Source organism: Peromyscus leucopus, chromosome 14 (assembly GCF_004664715.2).
Source record: "Peromyscus leucopus breed LL Stock chromosome 14, UCI_PerLeu_2.1, whole genome shotgun sequence".
Classification (NCBI taxonomy): Eukaryota; Metazoa; Chordata; class Mammalia; order Rodentia; family Cricetidae; genus Peromyscus; species Peromyscus leucopus.
Genome location: NC_051075.1, coordinates 621,808 through 640,512, shown reverse-complemented (window position 1 = coordinate 640,512; position 18,705 = coordinate 621,808). Strand labels below are relative to the sequence as shown.

General features: G+C 38.1%; 1 protein-coding gene across 3 annotated transcripts in view; it reads left to right on the top strand.

Moving 5' to 3' along the window:
• The first annotated feature begins 1,876 nt into the window (after window positions 1–1,876).
• The window catches only part of Bcap29 (B cell receptor associated protein 29), a 39,067-nt gene continuing 22,238 nt past the window's right edge, over window positions 1,877–18,705 (top strand). For 2 of the 3 annotated variants that reach the window (XM_028891764.2, XM_037210488.1), the window contains exons 1-6: window positions 1,877–1,967; window positions 2,163–2,270; window positions 3,698–3,798; window positions 6,594–6,744; window positions 8,570–8,705; window positions 15,518–15,626. In XM_028891764.2, coding sequence (XP_028747597.1) covers window positions 2,179–2,270; window positions 3,698–3,798; window positions 6,594–6,744; window positions 8,570–8,705; window positions 15,518–15,626 — 589 coding nt within the window. In that variant the 5' untranslated portion in view covers window positions 1,877–1,967; window positions 2,163–2,178. Of the gene's footprint in view, window positions 1,968–2,023; window positions 2,271–3,697; window positions 3,799–6,593; window positions 6,745–8,569; window positions 8,706–15,517; window positions 15,627–18,705 lie in introns of those variants that run through there. The other variant, XM_037210489.1, reaches the window with a different exon arrangement.

The window sequence follows — 18,705 nt, the reverse complement described above, 5'->3', positions numbered from 1 at the left end:
CTCGTAAAAGCCAGTGTGGTAGTATGCCCTTGGAGTCCCAATGCCAAGGAAGTTGAGTCACGAAGATCTTGGGGTCTCCATGGCCAGCCAGTCTAGATAATCAGTTAAGGCTGCATTCAGTAAGAAACCCTCTCCAAAAAAAAAAAAAGAAAAAGAAAAAGTGGGCAAGTATAGAGGAAGACATTTGACATCTACCTCTGATATATGCAAAAAAAAATGTTTTAAAATTTTTAACAGATTTAAGCACAGACATTTATAATAGACCCTTAGCAAAAGGACAATGCAAACCCAATTATAGGCATGGGCTGCTCAAATAAAGTGACAAGTAATTGTCTTAACAACAACCTTATAGATGATTTTGATGCTTTCTGAAATTGCTGTTTTTGGTAAATGAGCTCAGAGTGGTTCTAAAGTCCATTGGATGATAAAGTACAAGGAAAACAAAGGTTTCACAGGAGTGTAGGTGAGGTCTTTCACTACAAAGTTAGAAGAATTCTTTCTGAGACTTCCAGGAAATTGCAGGTTTACAGCTAGAAAAGGGGAAAGACCATAGGTGGTCAGATACAGTCAGGCTTTAAGTGTGGTTCACTGCCATTTCATAATCATTTAAACTTTTCTAATTGAAGTAATTTTGTTACTCACAGCAAATTTTGTTAACTTTGCTAGAATTCTTGTCAGTGGTGTGAGACTTCTACCAGACTCCAAAGAAGCTCCTTTGCCTTCCTAGGTCATCTTAATTTTTTTCTTTGTATCTGCCCCACTTTGTGTTACATTCCTGAGATGTTACAAATATTTAAAAAATATGTATTTTAAGTGTATTCACACATGTTGAAAACATGGAAATGTTCAGAGTTCCCTTTTAAATTCTTGCACTTGTTAATAAGAGAATGACAAAGCTTTTTTTCAAGGACAATTTTATTAGTTTGAAATAAAAAACTAACAGGGTAGGCAAGGAGATAGAGAAGAGGAAGAAACAAAGTTGTGCCTTTTGAGTTAGGATCCAGTAGTTAACTGCCTTGTTCAGAGTAGAGGCCACCAGCAGTTGCAGGAGGGGACAGCGGCAGGGAAAGCATGCTTAGGCTTTTGGCTATCGACTAAAGAAAAACAAAACAAACAAAAGGCAGGTGTTACATTTTTCTTAATAAAAACACAGAAAAGCAAGCTTAGCACTGCTACATGACAGAAGGAAGCTCTAAAGGAGCTCATCTTGGGAAGTCCAGTAAGTACAGTATTTTATTAAAGGGATAATTTTCTCTCCCACCTCTTTAACATGTCTCCAAATAAATCAGATTTCTGGAAGTGGACTCTTGGCCAGCTTAAGGGAGAAGATAATAGTATGTAATGTTATAATCTTTGGAGCAGATCGGGATGCCAAGTCTCCACCTAGAGCAGGGGTATTCCATTTTGGCCAGGTGGTGTGGGGGAGGGGGCAGTTGTTAGCTTTTCCTTTCTTATGTCACCGGGGAAACAGGAGTTCGAATGCAGTGTTAACCATGAGGGAGTCCACTCTCATTGTTTTCCAGGACCTATTTAGCTAGCTAACAGAATATGGTTAGGTAACACCCACGCCCATCTTCCTAGCAATCCCCAAGCAGCTCCTTTAAGTTGCCTGGTCCCACCAATGGACAAGAGCAGGAAAACAGGACGCAAAACGCGTCCGGACGATACAAATTCTGCTGTCTCAAGAACAAAATGCTGCACAAACCCCCAGGCCTGGGCCTTCACTTAAATTTAGTTTAATTAGGGACAGGGAGGCAGGTTTCCACCTTGGAGCGCCTGGCTGGATTTGAACCCAGCCCCAGCCCCGGCCCCGCCACCCGGCGTCAGTGGCCTGGTGGAGAAGCCTGCGTCACCTCGCGTCCTGCACGCCGCGTACCAGGGAACGCGGTCGCGTCAGTGTGACCTCAGCCGGGCCCGGCGCGCTCCGGGCGGCGTGTGACGTGCGCGCGCGGGGCGACCGGCGGCCGGTAAGCCGGACGGGCCGGGGGCCTCCCGTGGGGCGCGGCCGGGCGCGGCGTCGGGCTGCCCGGGCGCTCGGCCGGGGACCGCCGGGCCGCTCCTGCGCGGCCGCGTCACGTGGGGTGGGCGAACTCCCAGCGGGCCCCGCGCCTCGTGGGGCCGTTCACCCGGGCTTGTGTGAAAGTGAGACTCTCTCTGTTTAGGTGTGAAGAGCGAGCCATGACCATCCAGTGGGCGGCGGTTGCCAGCTTCCTCTATGCTGAAATAGGACTCATTTTAATCTTCTGTCTGCCCTTTATTCCTCCTCAGAGGTAGGAAACCTTCAAATCTTTAGCAGTACCTAATGTTGGATTGGCTTCTCCAGCCTCCTGCGAGAGACGCTTTTCGTAGGATTAGAAAGTTTTGAGAGTGCCTGCAGGGTGGCTCGGTGGGCAAAGGGCGCTTGCAGCCAAGTCAGAGAATTTCAGTTCGATACCCGGAAACCACATGGTGGAAAGGGAACCGACTCTACAAAGTTGTCTTCTGACCTCCACACATCCACCCTGAGATACACTGAAACACACGTGGGGGCCTGGGGGAGGTGAAATAAAGAAAAAGAACAGTTTAAGAGCCAGTTATATAAAATATAATAATATCTATAATATATATCTATAATATATATATATATATATATAAACTACATGTGTAAAAGTTTACCAATATATATACTTAAGGGATTTTTCCCCTCACTTTACATATATGTCATATCTCAGTTTTTTTTGTATTCCCTTTTGGTTAAAGAAAGAAATTGTTTTACAGAGAGTAGACGATAGAAGCATACCATATAATAATAGACCTGCAGAAGCCAAATACAGTAGTAATTTCCATGCCACCATGGGCTACATAGTGAGATTGTCTCAAATAAGTAGAGAATTAGATGTTGCTAATGGTTAGATCAAAAGACACCATTTCTGAGACATTGCTCTAACTAGGGAAAAAGAAATAGCATCCATTAAAAATATGACATTTTAGTTTAAGAATTTCTTTTTGGGCTATTGAGATAGTTCAGTTGGTAAAGTGCTTAGCATACAAGCTTGAGCATCTGAGTCTGATCCTGGAGCCTGTGCGAAAGCCAGGGATGGTTGCATAGGTTTATAATCCCAGTGCTAGAGGCAAAAGTAGGCAGATTCTGTAGCCAGCCTCTCCTAACCAGTGAATCCCAGGGAGACTGTCTAAAGGAAGCTAGGAACATATCAGATTAACCCTACTTTACAGGCATGACTCATGCACACAAACCCATGCCCACATTTCTTTTTGAGGTTTTGCTCATGTATGTTTACTTGAAAAGTTATTTTTGCCAGGTGGTGGTGGAGCACTTGGGGGGCAGAGGCAGGTAGATCTCAGTGAGTTCGAGGCCAGCCTGGTCTACAAAGCAAGTTCCAGGACAGCCAGGAATGTTACACAGAAAAACCTTGACTCAAAAAAAAAAAAAAGTTGTTTTCATTTTAGAATATATAAACCATCAGACAAAAGATAATCAAATGTCTTTAATTAAAAATAATTATTTTTATTTCATGTCATGTCAGAGGATTAATAGCTTTTACAATTAAATTTCTCTAATTTTTGCCACACTAGAAAAATATTATTTCAGTATTTACAAAACATTTCAAAACCTGCTCTTGGTTTGTTTGTTGTTTCTGTTGTTATTTTTTGTTTGTTTGGTTGGTTTTTTAACTAATCTAATTGTATTGCTTTACAGATGGCAGAGGATTTTCTCATTTAGTGTCTGGGGTAAAATTGCAAGTTTTTGGAACAAAGCTTTTCTTACTATTATAATCCTATTAATCGTTCTATTTTTAGGTAAGTAAGTACTAGATTCCTCCTTTGAATCCAGTTCAGTAAATTATTTGGATTTTGATTGTTTAAGTTGATGATATTGATATATTGAAAGACAAATCATTTTATATATTGATATTAAGGTAATTTTGGCTATTTTGACACATATTTGGTACTATTTTATATACACAAATTTCAGGTGCAGTGATTCTTAACCTCTTATAGTTTAGTTACTCTAAAGTTTCAATGGAATGAGTGGCCTTCTTTCCAGCTGCCAGATTTAATTACCAGCAGATTTAATTACCAGTTGCAGTCTTTGCTATTGTCCTGGGCACCCAGGGACTTGGCCTGTATGCAACAAAGGAACGGAATTCCAAGATCCTTAGGAAAGTATGAGTTTTCACTGAATCCTGATGGAAAAACAGCTTTGGGGGCTGCTGCAAATTTTTCTTAATACTAAGTGGTTATTAGGTAGTGTTGGGATTTTGCTCTCCTGATGGCAGTGCATCTTAAAGTCTGTGGCTCAGAGGCCTGTTGTAAGGACGGTTTTACTGAAGCATCACCATTCTTGCTTCTGCATATGGTCTCTACCTCCTTCCACAGACATCTCCAGAGTGTAGTATTGCAGCTGGTAAGCCCTAAAAACATCCATTGCCTTTCCCTTTGTCTAAAACATCTATCCCTTTGTTTAAAAAAAAAAAAGTTACTAACAGTTTTTATGTAGGTATATGTCCTTAATCTGAGAAGATGCATACTGAAATATTTAAGGGAAAGTATCAATGAGACTGTAGATTGAAAAACATAGAGCAATATATGACAAATTTCACAGTTTGAATCCATATGGTGGAATTAAAGATGTGTACTGACAGATTGAACATCCCTAACTGAAAATTCTAAATCTAAAAATTTGAATTCAAAGAATCTGAAACATGTTAGCACCAGCAGGTTAGCATAGGTGAAAAATTCCACCCCTCACTCTGTGTGGTAGATCACAGGCCAAACCCAAGAAAAGTAAAAGACATTATCTGAAATTAACTCCAGGTTCACATCTATAAACTATGTATAAAATGTAATGAGTTTCATGATTGTATTCGGAAGAGTCACTCTTTGCTACTTCAGCTTTTAATATACATTGCAAAATACATTTTCCCTAGGAACCCCTCACAACTCTCCTTATGGATTAAGTGGGTTCATTGGCAGCAACTTGGAATTTTTACCACTGTGTTTGATGTTTTATGCAAAAATGTTTTATGTTCCAGACACCAACCTTTGAAATAAAGTTGATCTTCTTCATAAAATTGAGAACATCTATTGTGAAGGGGTATAAAATTGTTAAAAACAAGAAGGGAAGCCAGGCATGATGGTACACACCTTTAATCCTAGCACTGAGGAGCTAGAAGTTGAGGCTGATAGATAGATAGATCTCTGAGTTCCAGAACACCCAGCCCCACATAGTGAGACTCTGTCTCAAAACAATAACAAATCAAAAAGGGAATTGTATCAAGTTTTAATGAATTTGTATCACATTCCTATAATATTGGGTCTAGTTAAGGCAGACAGATAAGACTTATCCCAACATGTTGGTGTCTTCATCTCAAATGGGCTATTGCCTACATCACTAAAGTGATGTAAATAGTGCATAACCCAGTAGATTACTCGACCTTAATTCATTTCTTACTTTGGAACTTGTTTCCTTTTTCTTGTTGTCATGTAGGTATTATGTAGTATTTATATTTCTGCAGCCAAAACTTGAGTATTTATCATATGTGTGTGGGTTAGGGTAATAAATAACAGACATCAAAGTAGCAAAACCAAGAACATATGTCTTTCCACAGAAGTACATTCCAGAAATTAGAAAAATTTAAAACTTACCCTCCAAAAGACTCTTCATACATTTGATTTATAGAAAATTAGGCTCTATCACGTTATTCCCTTATTGTTGGCCCTACTCCATTTTCAACATACTCTAGAATTGAAAACAAACCAGAATAAATTAACTAAATAGTATATTAGATAACATGTTGCAGAGAAAAGAATAATTTCAAGCAGAAAATATATTTTATGAACACAAAGGATTGTAATGAAATCTGAAGCTTCATTCACGAGCAATTTAAAAAATACTTTTGGGTTAGCAATTTAAAAAATACTCTGTGTATGTTGCAACACAGAGCAAATGAGCAAGTATGCTTAATGGTATTGGAAATAAAGTTTTTCAGTAAAAGAAATGCCATACAAATGTAAAGTAATAAAATGAGCAAATGAGCCTCTTTTTTTTTTTTAATTGTGGAATGCTTTGTTGGGGTTTTATTTTGAAGTGATAGAAATGTGGCACTCTTTAGAGATCATGGCTATGAACTATTGTGAAGTAAATACAACTTAGTCTGCATCCTATTTTAACCAATCTATACAAGTAGAAATTTCAATGCAATGAAATAGTTCTGGTCTCAATTATTTAAAGTAGTAGTGAATATAATACGATGCTGGGATTATATCTGTTGCTGACAGCAGGTTGAATTTTAGTCGTGCATAAAAGTAGAAAGAGTAAGAGATAATGTTTCACATTAGATCAAGATTTGGCAGTGAGATGATAAGTAAGCCATAGAGGAATGATTTTAAAATACTGTAGTAGTGATCCATAAATTGCCACTACTATCCATCTTTGTGCATAGTACCCTCTCAGGTACTAAAGAGGGACAAACATAAAGAAAGTCATATCTAAAATCCATTATTATAAAGGTTGGTAAGTTATTCTACAACTACTTGTTGTTTAAAATATTTTTACTTGAAAACCAAAAGTAATGTTTTTTCTCCTGTAATAGATGCTGTGAGAGAAGTAAGGAAATACTCCTCCACTCAAGTCACTGAGAAGAACTCAGCCGGCAGGCCTGGTGCCTATGAGCACACACAGATGAAGCTCTTTAGGTCCCAAAGAAATCTTTATATTTCTGGATTCTCTTTATTTTTTTGGCTGTAAGTAAAAATCTGTACAAGCACAGCTTTAACACTCATAGAATTCTCTTTCTGCTTTTTCCCCCACTTACACCTTAGTTTTTTGTTGACATCTTCATAAAAGAATGCAGATGATATACTCAAATAACAAATAATTGTTGCACTGAAGAAGGCTGGGAATGGAAGACATGGCCTTCCCCAGGGAAGAGCACAACAATTGGTTATCCAGTGCCAAACGTTCAGCCCTGAAAACATACATACAGGTAGCATTATACAGACTGAACAGGTTATATTTAGGAATATATATGTATATACATGCAATAACAATTAGAAAAAAGAAAGAAAGAGAAGCCATCAATTTGAAGGAGAATAAGTAGAGGTATATGGAAGGATTTGGAGAGAGGAAAGGGAAAGGAGAAATGTTATAAATAAAAAGGGACAAAAGTTACAACTCATAGATCTGCTGGTTGCAAAGGGCCTTGAATGATTTGGTTGCCGACTTTCTGGAACCTTCTCATACTGTTCTGCAATACACAGAGTACATTGCATTCCCACTCTTCTTCACTGTTCTTTTAAAAAAGTTACCGAGTTTATCAGATATCTTTGTCCTTCCTACCTGAGTCGTCATACAAGCTATTCTTCTCTTAGACTACTCTCCCTCCCTGCATCTTTTTTTGTTTGTTTTTCTGGTGGCTGAAGAACTGCTTTTATTAGGGGGTGAGGGAACACAGAGATAAAGACCCTCCAAACAGCAGGGCGTGGGGCTTGGGAAGCTGAAGCCCTGTTCTTTTCTTTTTGAGACAGAGTCTCACTATGTAACCCTGACTGGCCTGGAGCTTGCTATGGAAAGCAGACTGACCTTGAACTCACAGAGATCTGCCCACCTCTGCCTATCAAGTGTCAGAATTCAAGGCTAACCTGACCATACCTGGCCTTCTCTTCTTTCTTTAACTTTTGCCTATCCTTTAGCCGCTTTCTCCAAGAAGCCCTGTCACCACCATTTCCTCCAAAGTAGATTGGTCTGTTAAAGTTCTCAGACCGTGTCTAGACTTCAACTTCTGGTGCCTTTCACAATTAAATATTGTTTATATCTCCAACTAGAGGCCCAGGGTAGTGTTACACCTTTAATCCCAGCATTCAGGTGGAAGATGCAGGCAGATTTCTTGGAGTTCCTGGACAGCCTGGTCTACAGAGCAAGGTCCAGGACAGCTAGAGCTGTTATATAGAGAAACCCTGTCTCGGGGGAAAATATATATATTTTCTCCAGTTAGAACTTAAACTTCAAGGCAAGAACTAAGTTCATTTTCAGCTGTGGCCCCAGTGCCTTAGTAAATAGCTGCTGAAAAAGATAACTGAAGAGATTAATTATAATATCTAGCAATGGGGGTTACCTATAAACATGAAAATGTTCATTTTTTAGACTTAGCCACCCTTACAAAATGATCTTTAAACTGTAAATTTCAAACTAGACCAAAGGAGAGCGGGGAGAGATTGATTTTCCTGCTTGTCTTACGGTACCATCTAAAATTCCATCTTACTCCTTCAGGCTAAAGGCCTGTAGAGGAAAAATGAATACCACTGTGTGTGCGAGGCCCTGAGGGGCCGCCACATCTGTGTGTTGCGATGCTTGTCGTCGAACAGAGGATGCGAAGGAGGGAAGCACAGTGTGATTGAGCTGCCAGGCTTGGATGGTAAAGAGGAGATGTTCTGTTTGAACATCCTCTCCACTACCGTTTCTCTAGACATAGCAGGAGTCATTTGACAATGGGTATTTGTGTTAAAGTCAGAGTTCCCGATGAGTAATCTAGTTATGCATTATTCTGAACTTCATTTGTTTTTTCCTCAGAGTGCTGAGACGTCTGGTCACGCTTATTACTCAGCTGGCAAAAGAAATAACAAACAAAGGAGTGCTTAAAACTCAAGCAGAAAATACTAGTAAGGCTGCCAAGAAATTCATGGAAGAGAATGAAAAACTAAAATTGGTATTTAATTTTCTTTATAGAAAATTGTTTAAATGCTGTTGATGTTCACAAGGAGTAATGTACTATTTTTTAGCATCAAAAGTAGTATTTTCATAATTTATCAGGAGAAAGTGGCACAAACCATAGCATTGTTCTGTGATTACATTTATTTATTTATTTACTTACTTAGAATTTCTGAGAAACACTTTGTAGATGAGGCTGGCCTTGAACTGGAAGATCTGCCTGCCTCTGTCCCCTGAGTGCTGGGATTAAAGGCATGCGCCACCACTGCCCAGCTGATTACTATTCTTTAGGGTTGCTTGCTCCCACACTTTCCCTCAATATAAACTGATACCAGTGGTCCCATTTCTGTGATTCCAAGAGGAAACATTATTGGAGCACACATTTTTTAATAGTTTTTTGGTAATTAAACTTTCTCTTTAACAAATGCATACATGTATGTAGTGCATTCGATTTACTCTCATCCCGTCCCCTCTTACCCCTTTCTCCTCTCCCCTGCAGCCCCCCACACACAAGTCCCCTTTCCATGTTCCTATCTTTTGTTTTGCTTTGTAGTGCCCTGGGTTTAACTAAAGCCTTCTGTGGCCATGGCATAGCACTATCCATTGTAGCTGGGTGGGCTTCCCGGTGCATACACAGCTAATGACTCCCTCGCTTCCAGAATCTCTCAGTAGTCAGGAGTTCAGCAGGGATGGAGGGCCCCATGACCAACCGACCATGGCTGTCTGTTGACAGGGGCCCAATGAAAGTAACTACAGCTGCTGTGAGTTAAGATGACAGTGGCTGTGTCATACCCAGAATATGTCCATTCTTGGAATACAAATTTACAGTCCTCGATTACCATTAATTTTACTTCATAACTTGAATTAAATCTTTATAGTTCTCTGTGTGCATTTCTCTTTCAGTTAAAGTATGATTTGTTGTATATGAAGTAGTGAGAGATTATTGAGACATTGATAATTTCTCCTAATTTTTAAATCTTTTTACAAATCTTATGCTGCTTATATCTTCTGATATCCAGGGAATACATATGTCTGTCAAATATTGAGGTTTGCCCTATTGACAAATAAATAGAAAAATGAAACACAAAATTAATTTGATTTTTAAAATCTGATGATCTCATAGATGCAGTATTTCAGTTCATACAAATTCCCTGAGTTTTACCGAATCTAATTCTTAGAAAAAAGATTCACTGGAACTTCTAGTAAATGAAACACATTTTCTTGAGGAAAGTGTTTTTAGAATCATACATTAAGATTATTTCTCGGCCGGGCGGTGGTGGCGCATGCCTTTAATCCCAGCACTCGGGAGGAAGAGGCAGGCGGATCTTTGTGAGTTTGAGGCCAGCCTGGGCTACCAAGTGAGTTCCAGGAAAGGCGCAAAGCTACACAGAGAAACCCTGTCTCGAAAAACCAAAAAAAAAAAAAAAGATTATTTCTCAAAGCCGGGTGTGGTGGTACACACCTTTATTCCCAGCACTCGGGAAACAGAGGCAGGCAGATCTCTGAGTTTGAGGCTAGCCTGAGTGAGTTCCAAGACAGCCAGAACTACATAGAGAAACTCCTATCTTGAAAACAGCAACAACAAAAAGATTCAAATATAGTCTTCACATTATACCAAGTTCATGTCATGTTCAGCAGTAGAAAGAGAAAATCCTGAGCTCAGTCTTGAAGCTCAGCCTTTATTTAAAAAAAAAAAAGACCTGCCTGCAAGCACTGCCTTCCATTGGTTGTAAGCTAGGCAGCTATCATATGGACAATAGGAAGAGTTCTGTGACCTTGTAAATTAGGCAAAATTCATTATCACCTACTTAAAACTTCTGTTTCGCTTTTTATGATATTTGCCTCACTTATATGGTAACAAAAAAGGTAGGGAAAGACCTCTTTTCATAGAAACATAATTTTAAAAATGCGTGTTTATGAATAGGTTATTAGCATCTTTTATGGAAACAGCATGTTAAAAACAGTTTACTTTTTTTTGTTTTGTTCTTGTTTTTAAAAATTTATTGTCACGTATGCATGATGTGTGGAGAGGGTATGCATGCCACATTACAACTCTTGGGAATTGGTTCTCCCTGTCTGTCTTCACATGAGTCACAGGGGTTGAACTCAGGTCACCAGACTCACACAGCCAATGCTTTTACCCAGCCATCTCCCGACCCTGTGTTCTGTTTTGAAAAAGCATTGATCATTGATGTCTTCTGTACTTCCTCTTAAAGTAGTATTCTCTAGAAATCAAGATGTAGGTGTGATCTGTATTAAAGGCCAGTAGTCAGTACTTTCTGCTTTCGCAGGAGAGGTGATTGTTTCAGCAGGACAATCAATTTCATTTTGTCCTCGATGTTTGCGTGATTGTCTACCTTTTGATCTCATTTCACAATGGTAAAATCAAACCTTGTATATATTGATTAAATTAAAAAACCCAGCTTTGTATCTGTGGGAAGACTTTCATTAATCTTTATTGCTTTGAAATTGGGCACATCATCTTAGAGTAGTTATAACTATTGTTGGGGCACACACATACCCTTTTATTTGTTGTCCTCTTAATCTTGAACTATAAGCAAAAAGTATTTTTACAGAGTTTTTGATGACATAATTCTTCACATATGCAGCATAACCAATGGAATTAATTTAGTCTTGTCCATCAAAGCATCACTTCCTCAAAGAGAACTTTGGAACTCGTCTTTTGGAATTATTTTCAAAGCACTCATGGTTGGAAATTTATTACTTGCTTGCTGGTTCCTGGGCCTCCCTCAATTTCAGCCTTTTTTCTGGTTTCCTGCTTGCTGTATAGCTCTGACCCAGTCAGTGGTCCGAGATCATCAGATATGCTATACCAAAGCTAGTATGCAGTGAGAAGGAAATTTGTGAACTGGATAAATTTCTGTCAATATACTCAAGAGTATAGCTAATAGACTGATAGAGTGATCAATAAAAGCCATAGGTAAAAATATAAAAAATGTTTTTATTTTATGTGGGCTTTGAAATATTAGTGAAAGAATGATAAAATTGCTAAAAATACTTCTTTATTCTGTATACTGAATATTCTGTATATTATCTAGCAGAAAACACACAATCCTGAGATTCAGAGACGTTCAACTGGGTGCTAATGTCAGCACTATAGTAACTGGCAGTGTGACCTAGGGCAACTCCTCATAGGTTCTGAATTTCAAGGTTCTGTGGCTTTAAATAATAGTTAATGCTATGCCAAATATTACTTCAGGTGCTTCACAGTAAGATATTAACTCTTTTAATTCTTGAACAATCCCATGAGGTTTGTATTGTCTGCATTTTATAGCTGAGAAAACAGGGAGAGAATGGGTAATAGTAAAAATAAATGATACAGTTACGGGAAGTTTGAGGCCATGCAGCCTTACTGTGGTACCTACATTTACAACCACATATTTTGTCCCCTCAACTACAATAATGTTCTATAAAAATGATGCCTCTTTGGTGCCCAAGGTCAGTTTCTCTTATGATAATTCAGTTGAAGTTAACTTTTGTTTGTGTTTCAAGGCAGATTCTCTTTAAGTAGCCAAAGCTGATCTTGAAATCACAATATTCAGGGTGGAGAGATGACTCAGAGGTTAAGAGCACTTGCTGCTCCATCTTCCACAGAACCCTGGATTCAGTTCCTGGCACCTACACAGTGGCTTACAGCTGTCTGTAACTCTAGTTCCAGGGGATCTGATGACCACTATTGGCCTCCATGGGCACCAAGCACACATGGTACACAGATATACATAAAAATAAATACAACTTTAAAAAGAAAAAGAAATCAAAATCCTCCTGCCTCAGCTTGTCACCCAAATACTGGTAATTCCAATGTGTGCTTCCATACCTTGCTCTCAGTTAATTTTAACTGAACTGCTCTAAAATGGCAGCATGGAGCTCTCTACCTCTCACTGACCTTTACTCCCACCAGCTTCCAGGGTGGATGAGAGTGGGTGGGCTAGTGAAGACATGTGTTCCTCCTGTAGCTGGGAGCTGTCGAGTTGCAGACTCCAGAGCTCTTGGTCTTTCTCCAACATGAAATTAGGGATAATAAATTGGAGCAGTTTTACAGGTGCAGTAATGAAAGCTTATTTACAAGACTGCCACAAATCCAGCTTTTCCAAGTCAGTGGCATAAATAATTCAAGCAGTCACTGTTAACATTCCTGCAGCTCAGTGGTTCCTTTCCAATTTTGGTAATCACCCTAGTGCAGTAATCCTCTACAGTGAGCTTTTTAAGTTTTTAAATCTGCTCTGACTTTACAAATGTAGCTCTTCTTTTCTAGGCTAAAATTGTTTTGAACTTGAAGTAAGCAACAAATTGAAAGAGGCTTAGAGAAGTTCTTATCCTGCTTTTTCAGACAAGTTTTTTGATTCTAAAAGGTCTGATGCTCTCTCCGTTTCAGAGTATGCTCCGAGACTCTGCTCTCTTAAAAGCTATTTAAGAGATAGTGTGTTCACTGGAGCTTTAATCCCTCCTCAGAGCTGCCTACTCCTGTCCTACTCCAACATGGTGGTGCCATGTTTGTGCTTATTCCAGCTTTATGCTCCTGCTTTTCCTTTCTACCAAGTGAAAGTTACCGAAGAAAGAGTATAGGCCATGGTTCTCTTACACTGTCTTTCATGCTAAAGTGTTTGCATCCACTCACTAGATTTTCTGAGTGTTGTCTGTTAAATGTATCCCTTTGATGTAGAAATTCTTAAATTATGTTTTCCTAACCATGGAAGCCACCAGAATTAAGCTGCTGCCACTGTTTAATCTACTGGCCCATGCGTATGAATACATAAATTTATTTTCTATTTATCTTGTGTGTGTTGAGGAGAGGGATACTAGTCCATGTGCATGTGTGTGCACATGAGCACGGAGGTCAGTGGTCAACCTCAGGTGTCATTCTTCAGGTACTGTTCACTTCGTTTTTTGAGACAAGATCTCTGGTTGGCCCATAAGCTCCTGGAGTCAACTAGGCTGATTGGCAAAGAAGCCTCAGGATTTCTCCTGTCTCTGTCTCCCCAGTGTTCGAATTGTAGTAGGCAGGCTTCGCCATGCCTACCTGGTTTCTTTTTGTGGATTCTGGGGATCAGAGTCAGTGTGATAACTAATTTATTGACTGAGCTATTTCATTTTTTTTTTATTATTTTGTATGTATGTATGTATGTATGTATTTACTTCTTGTTTTTTCAATACAGGGTTTCTCTGTGTAACTTTGGTTCCTGTCCTGGATCTCGCTCTATAGACCAGGCTGGCCTTGAACTCACAGAGATCTGCCTGGTTCTGCCTCCCGAGTGCTGGGATTAAAGGTGTGGGCCACCACCGCCCAGCTCATTTTTATTTTTAAAATAGTTTTAAAATATAATTTATCTTTCTTTGTAACTTAAATATTTTATGTTTCCTTTAATATACTTCTAGTTTCTAGTAACAGTGATGATTTCTATGTAGGCATGCAAGTTAGGAAATTTTTATTCTATGATGTTTACTGCTAGTTATTTTACTGTTCAGGTCTTTATTGTTTTACCTAGAAAGGACAAGCTACAAACATTATTATATCCAGAATTGATTTTGAAATATAAAGAGCAATTTAAATGATCAACTAAATTAAATATTAATTTGGTACTGTTTAATGAAAACCAGAATTTTCCTACCTTAGAGATCACCTTACCATTTTCCATTTACCCATTTTCATCCTGGAAACTAGTGTAAAAGTAGTCTTGAGTAGACAAGACAGTGCAATTATAGCATGATTTGTACAACTAATATCAAACCTGGAACTGATTTTTTTTACATTAAATGTATATCACATCTTTAACTGAGGAAGGCAGTCACATTGAGTTAATTTTGAAAGCATAATTATAATTATAGCCCAATCAGAAATTCTTACTTTGATTTCAGAAGCGTCATCCATAATAATAACAAATCATTTTTTTTAATATTTTTAAATTATGTGTTTATGTGTGTGTGTGTCTGTGTGTGATTTTATGCATGTGAGGGTAGTTGCCCACAGAAGTCAGAAGCATTGGATTCCCCTGGAGCTAGATTTATAGGGGGTTGTTGTACCAGGATTTTTTTTTTTTTTAGGACCACCAACCAGCTCCCAAGTCATGACGAGGAGACTTATTATTAGTTATGAATGCTTGTCCTAGTTTAAGCTCATTTCTAGCTAGCTCTTTTAGCTTAAATTAACCTGTTATTCTTTAGCTACCTTTTTGCCTGGGGGCTTTTTACTTTTCTTTCTATGTATATTACTTTCACTGCTTCTCATGTCTAGCTGGCCCCAGGCTTCTCCCTCATTCTCCCCTTCTCCTTTTGTTCCTCTTCTCTCTTGAGCCTATATTTCTCCTCCTACTTATTCTTTCTGCCTGCCAGCCCCACCTATCCTTTCTCTGCCTAGCTATTGGCCAGTCATCTCTTTATTAGACCAATCAGGAGCTTTAAGCAGGCAAAGTGAAACAGATGCAACACATCTTTACATAATTAAACACACATCCTTACAGCAGCATAAACAAATGTAACACACCTTTACACAGTTAAAGTAATATTCCACGGCAGGTTGTGAGCTGCCCAACGTGGATGTTGGGAACCAAACTCAGGTTCTCTGGAAGAGCAGTATGTCTTCTTAACAGCTGAGCTGTCTCTCCAGCTCCACAATATTAATTTTGTGTGTTTGCTTGCTATATCAGGTTTCTATTAGCAAAAGCACTTTATAAAAAAATTATTAAATACTTAAAAAGACAAATTAATAAAAACCAATAATTTTAATTTATTTAAAAAATATCCAACTGTTGCAATATAAGCTTATTTCTTCATATAACTCTTTTATGATAGGTACTAAAAAACCATGGCAAAGATGAAGAAAACATTTTGGAAACTGAAAATAAAAAACTAGTAGAAGACCAGGAAAAATTGAAAACTGAATTGAAGAAGGCTTCAGATGGTGAGTTTGTGTGCATGTGAAAGGGGAAGGACTAGCAGACATTGTATGCTGTCCCATATGCCTTACTGTTTTACCTTAAACAAAACTAATGGCTAATGCCCTCGGGCCAAGCACTAATAATGACCTATTTGTAAATTTCTGTTCAAATAAGAGATTAAAACATTGTGCCAAGAGAAACATGTTCTGTTATGCAGAAAAACAGGTAGGTGTTTCAGATCTGTGTTGTAAATACAAATGTCCTTACCTCAGCGAAAGAGCTGTGAGCCTGAAAACTTTCTTGTAAGCATATTTTTATAAAATGATTCACCTTTTTTTGTCATCATGTATTTCTTCTTTTATAGAAATAATCACAAGGACACAGCCTTGGTACAATAATACATATCTTATCTTAAGCCCTAGTATTTCCAACACACTAAATTTAAATTTTTAAGAATTTTTGAAACAGACTGAAAGTAAACATCAATCTGGGATATCAGTTGAGAAATTGAGGCTTTGTGCCAAAGTACATTGCATTGTAAGTTCCAAGTGGAACATCCTAAATCTAAATCCATGAAGGCAACTGTTTCTGCACTTAAAAAGTTCGGATTGTTCTTAGTCATACTTGCTACATATATAGTAAAGTATATACCCCAAATCTACTGTCATTCTGAAAAACTCTTTGAGTGTGTGTAGCTTGACCCCTGGTAATGTATCTGCATGTGGAGACAGTTAATGCTTGATGTTGGCCAGACACAAGGAAACCTATTAAGTATTCATGATTAAAATTATTGGATTAAGGTGATGATAAATGCATGGGTCTTCTCCAATTTTAGATCTCTTCTAATACTTTAAATGAAAGTAAAAAGGATTCAGTGGCTAAATTAAAGACCTACTTGAATTATTGAGTTTAGGTTTAAGCTGATCTCAGCATATTAGAAGTTCTCTGAAATATAACTTGCTATTTTAAATATCTATTTACATTATTTGGTTAGGATTTATTTTATGAAAGTATGTTTGGGTTTTAAATTGAAATTCCAAAAATAAAAGCTAATTCTATAAATAAAAACTCAGATTAGAACATTCCATGTGATAAAAATTCTTTAGTCATTTTACTATTTCTTTTATTTATTTTTTTAATGTGTGTGGGTATCTTGCCTGCATGCATGTCTGTGCACCACGTATGTGTGCCTGGTGTCCTCAGAGGCCAGAACAGAGGGCATCAGATCCCCTGGAAATGGAGTTACAGACAATTGTGAGCTGCCATGTAGGTGTTATGAACTGAACCCAAGTCCTCTGGAAAAACAGCCAGTGCTCTTAATCACTGAGACATCTCATTAACCTCTAGTTTCTTATTTAAATTTAAATGGTAAAATAAAAACAGACAAAGGTAGTTTAGAATTAGTGAATTAAAAATTCAGAGTACCCTTCTAAACAAGGTTATTTGGTATAGCCACAAACTCAAATGTCTTGTTATAATTTAGTATTGTTACATTCATTTACTGTAATTCCAAAAGATTTAGACAGTCAAGAAATTTTATATAAAAATTAATTTAGTAGTCCCCTATTCTCTGCAGTGGTGGTTCTATCTTTTTTGTTTGTTTGTTTAATTTATACAATGTTGGTGTTAATCCTTTTAGAGAATGTAAGGATTTCAAAAGTACATTTAATTAGTAAAAATAAAGTTATAATTTTTTTTTAATATTTGACAAGGATCTCTTTTATGTTGTGAATATGTAATATAAATTTTAAAGAAATGAAAGCAGAGAATGTAACTCAATATAGTGTTTGCGTAACATGTACAGTAACCTGTATTCATTCCCTAACACTTCGTAAACCAGCCGTGGTTCACCCAGAACTCAGGACATTTATGTAAAAGGGATCAGAAGTTCAAGGTCATCTTAACCTACAGAATAGGTTTCAGACCAGCCTTTGCAGCATAAAACTATCTCAAAAAAAAATTTTTTTTTTAAGGATTTCAGTCAATAAAGTGCTTGTCAAGCAAGGAGGAGAATTTGAAGCTGGGCATGGTGGCGCATGCCTTAAATCCCAGCACTTGGGAGGAAGAGGCAGGCAGATCTCTGTGAGTTTGAGGCCAATGTGGTCTACAGAGTGAGATCCAGGATAAACAGAGCTACATAGTGAGATTCTATCTTGAAAACAAACAGAGGATGAGGTCCTTTTGAGTTCAGTCCCCAGCAGCCATGTAAAAGGCAGCATGGTGACAATCAATTGTAGTCACAGCTCTAGAAAAGCAAAGACTGGAGGATCATCGGTGAACACCAGGTTCAGTGACGAGAAAATACCTAGTGTTGACCTCTTGGCTTCCATGTGCACGCACCTACTCATGCACATACAGATAAGTAAGTAAGTAAATAAATAAATGTAAAAAAGACAAGATCTGGCAAGATGGCTCAGCAGTGAAAATATTTGCTGCCACCACTGACTACCTGAGATGGATCCCCAAGACCCATACTAAAAGGTGAGGACCAGTTCCATCAGGTTGTCCTGTGACCTCCACATCTATGCTTATGTGTGTGCGCACTCTTCTCTCTCTCCCTCCCTCTCTCCTCTCTCTCCCCACTCTCTCCCCCTCTCTTTTTCTCTCTTTTTGCCTCTCTCTCCCCTCCCTCCCTCCTTCCCTTCTCCCTTTCCCACATTAAATAAAAATAAAATGAATGTAATATTTTTCAAAGGCGAGAATAGAGGATATTCTTATTCCTCTCCAAGCAATTTAGTTTCTTCTTCTTTGCCTTTCAAAATTTACAATTCTGAGATATTTTGAACTTTTACGTCTTAATCCTGACATAAAACCAAACTCAACATTACTTCAGTATTTATTTAATAGAAAACTTGGGTGTTTGGAGAAAATGAACTCTTTAATAATATAGGCATTGTGTTTATAATCTGATAACAAGATATGCCAGTCCTGCTTGTGTTTGAAATGTAGACTGACTGACTACTTTCAGAGGGAGTTGGGGGTGAAGTCAAAGCAGACTTTACCTGTTTGAGTGTGTCCTGTTTGGTTCCTTCAAGAGGTGCAATATCTTATGAACACATTCCATTTACCTGGAGTCCTTTTTTAGGTGACAGTCTTAATGAC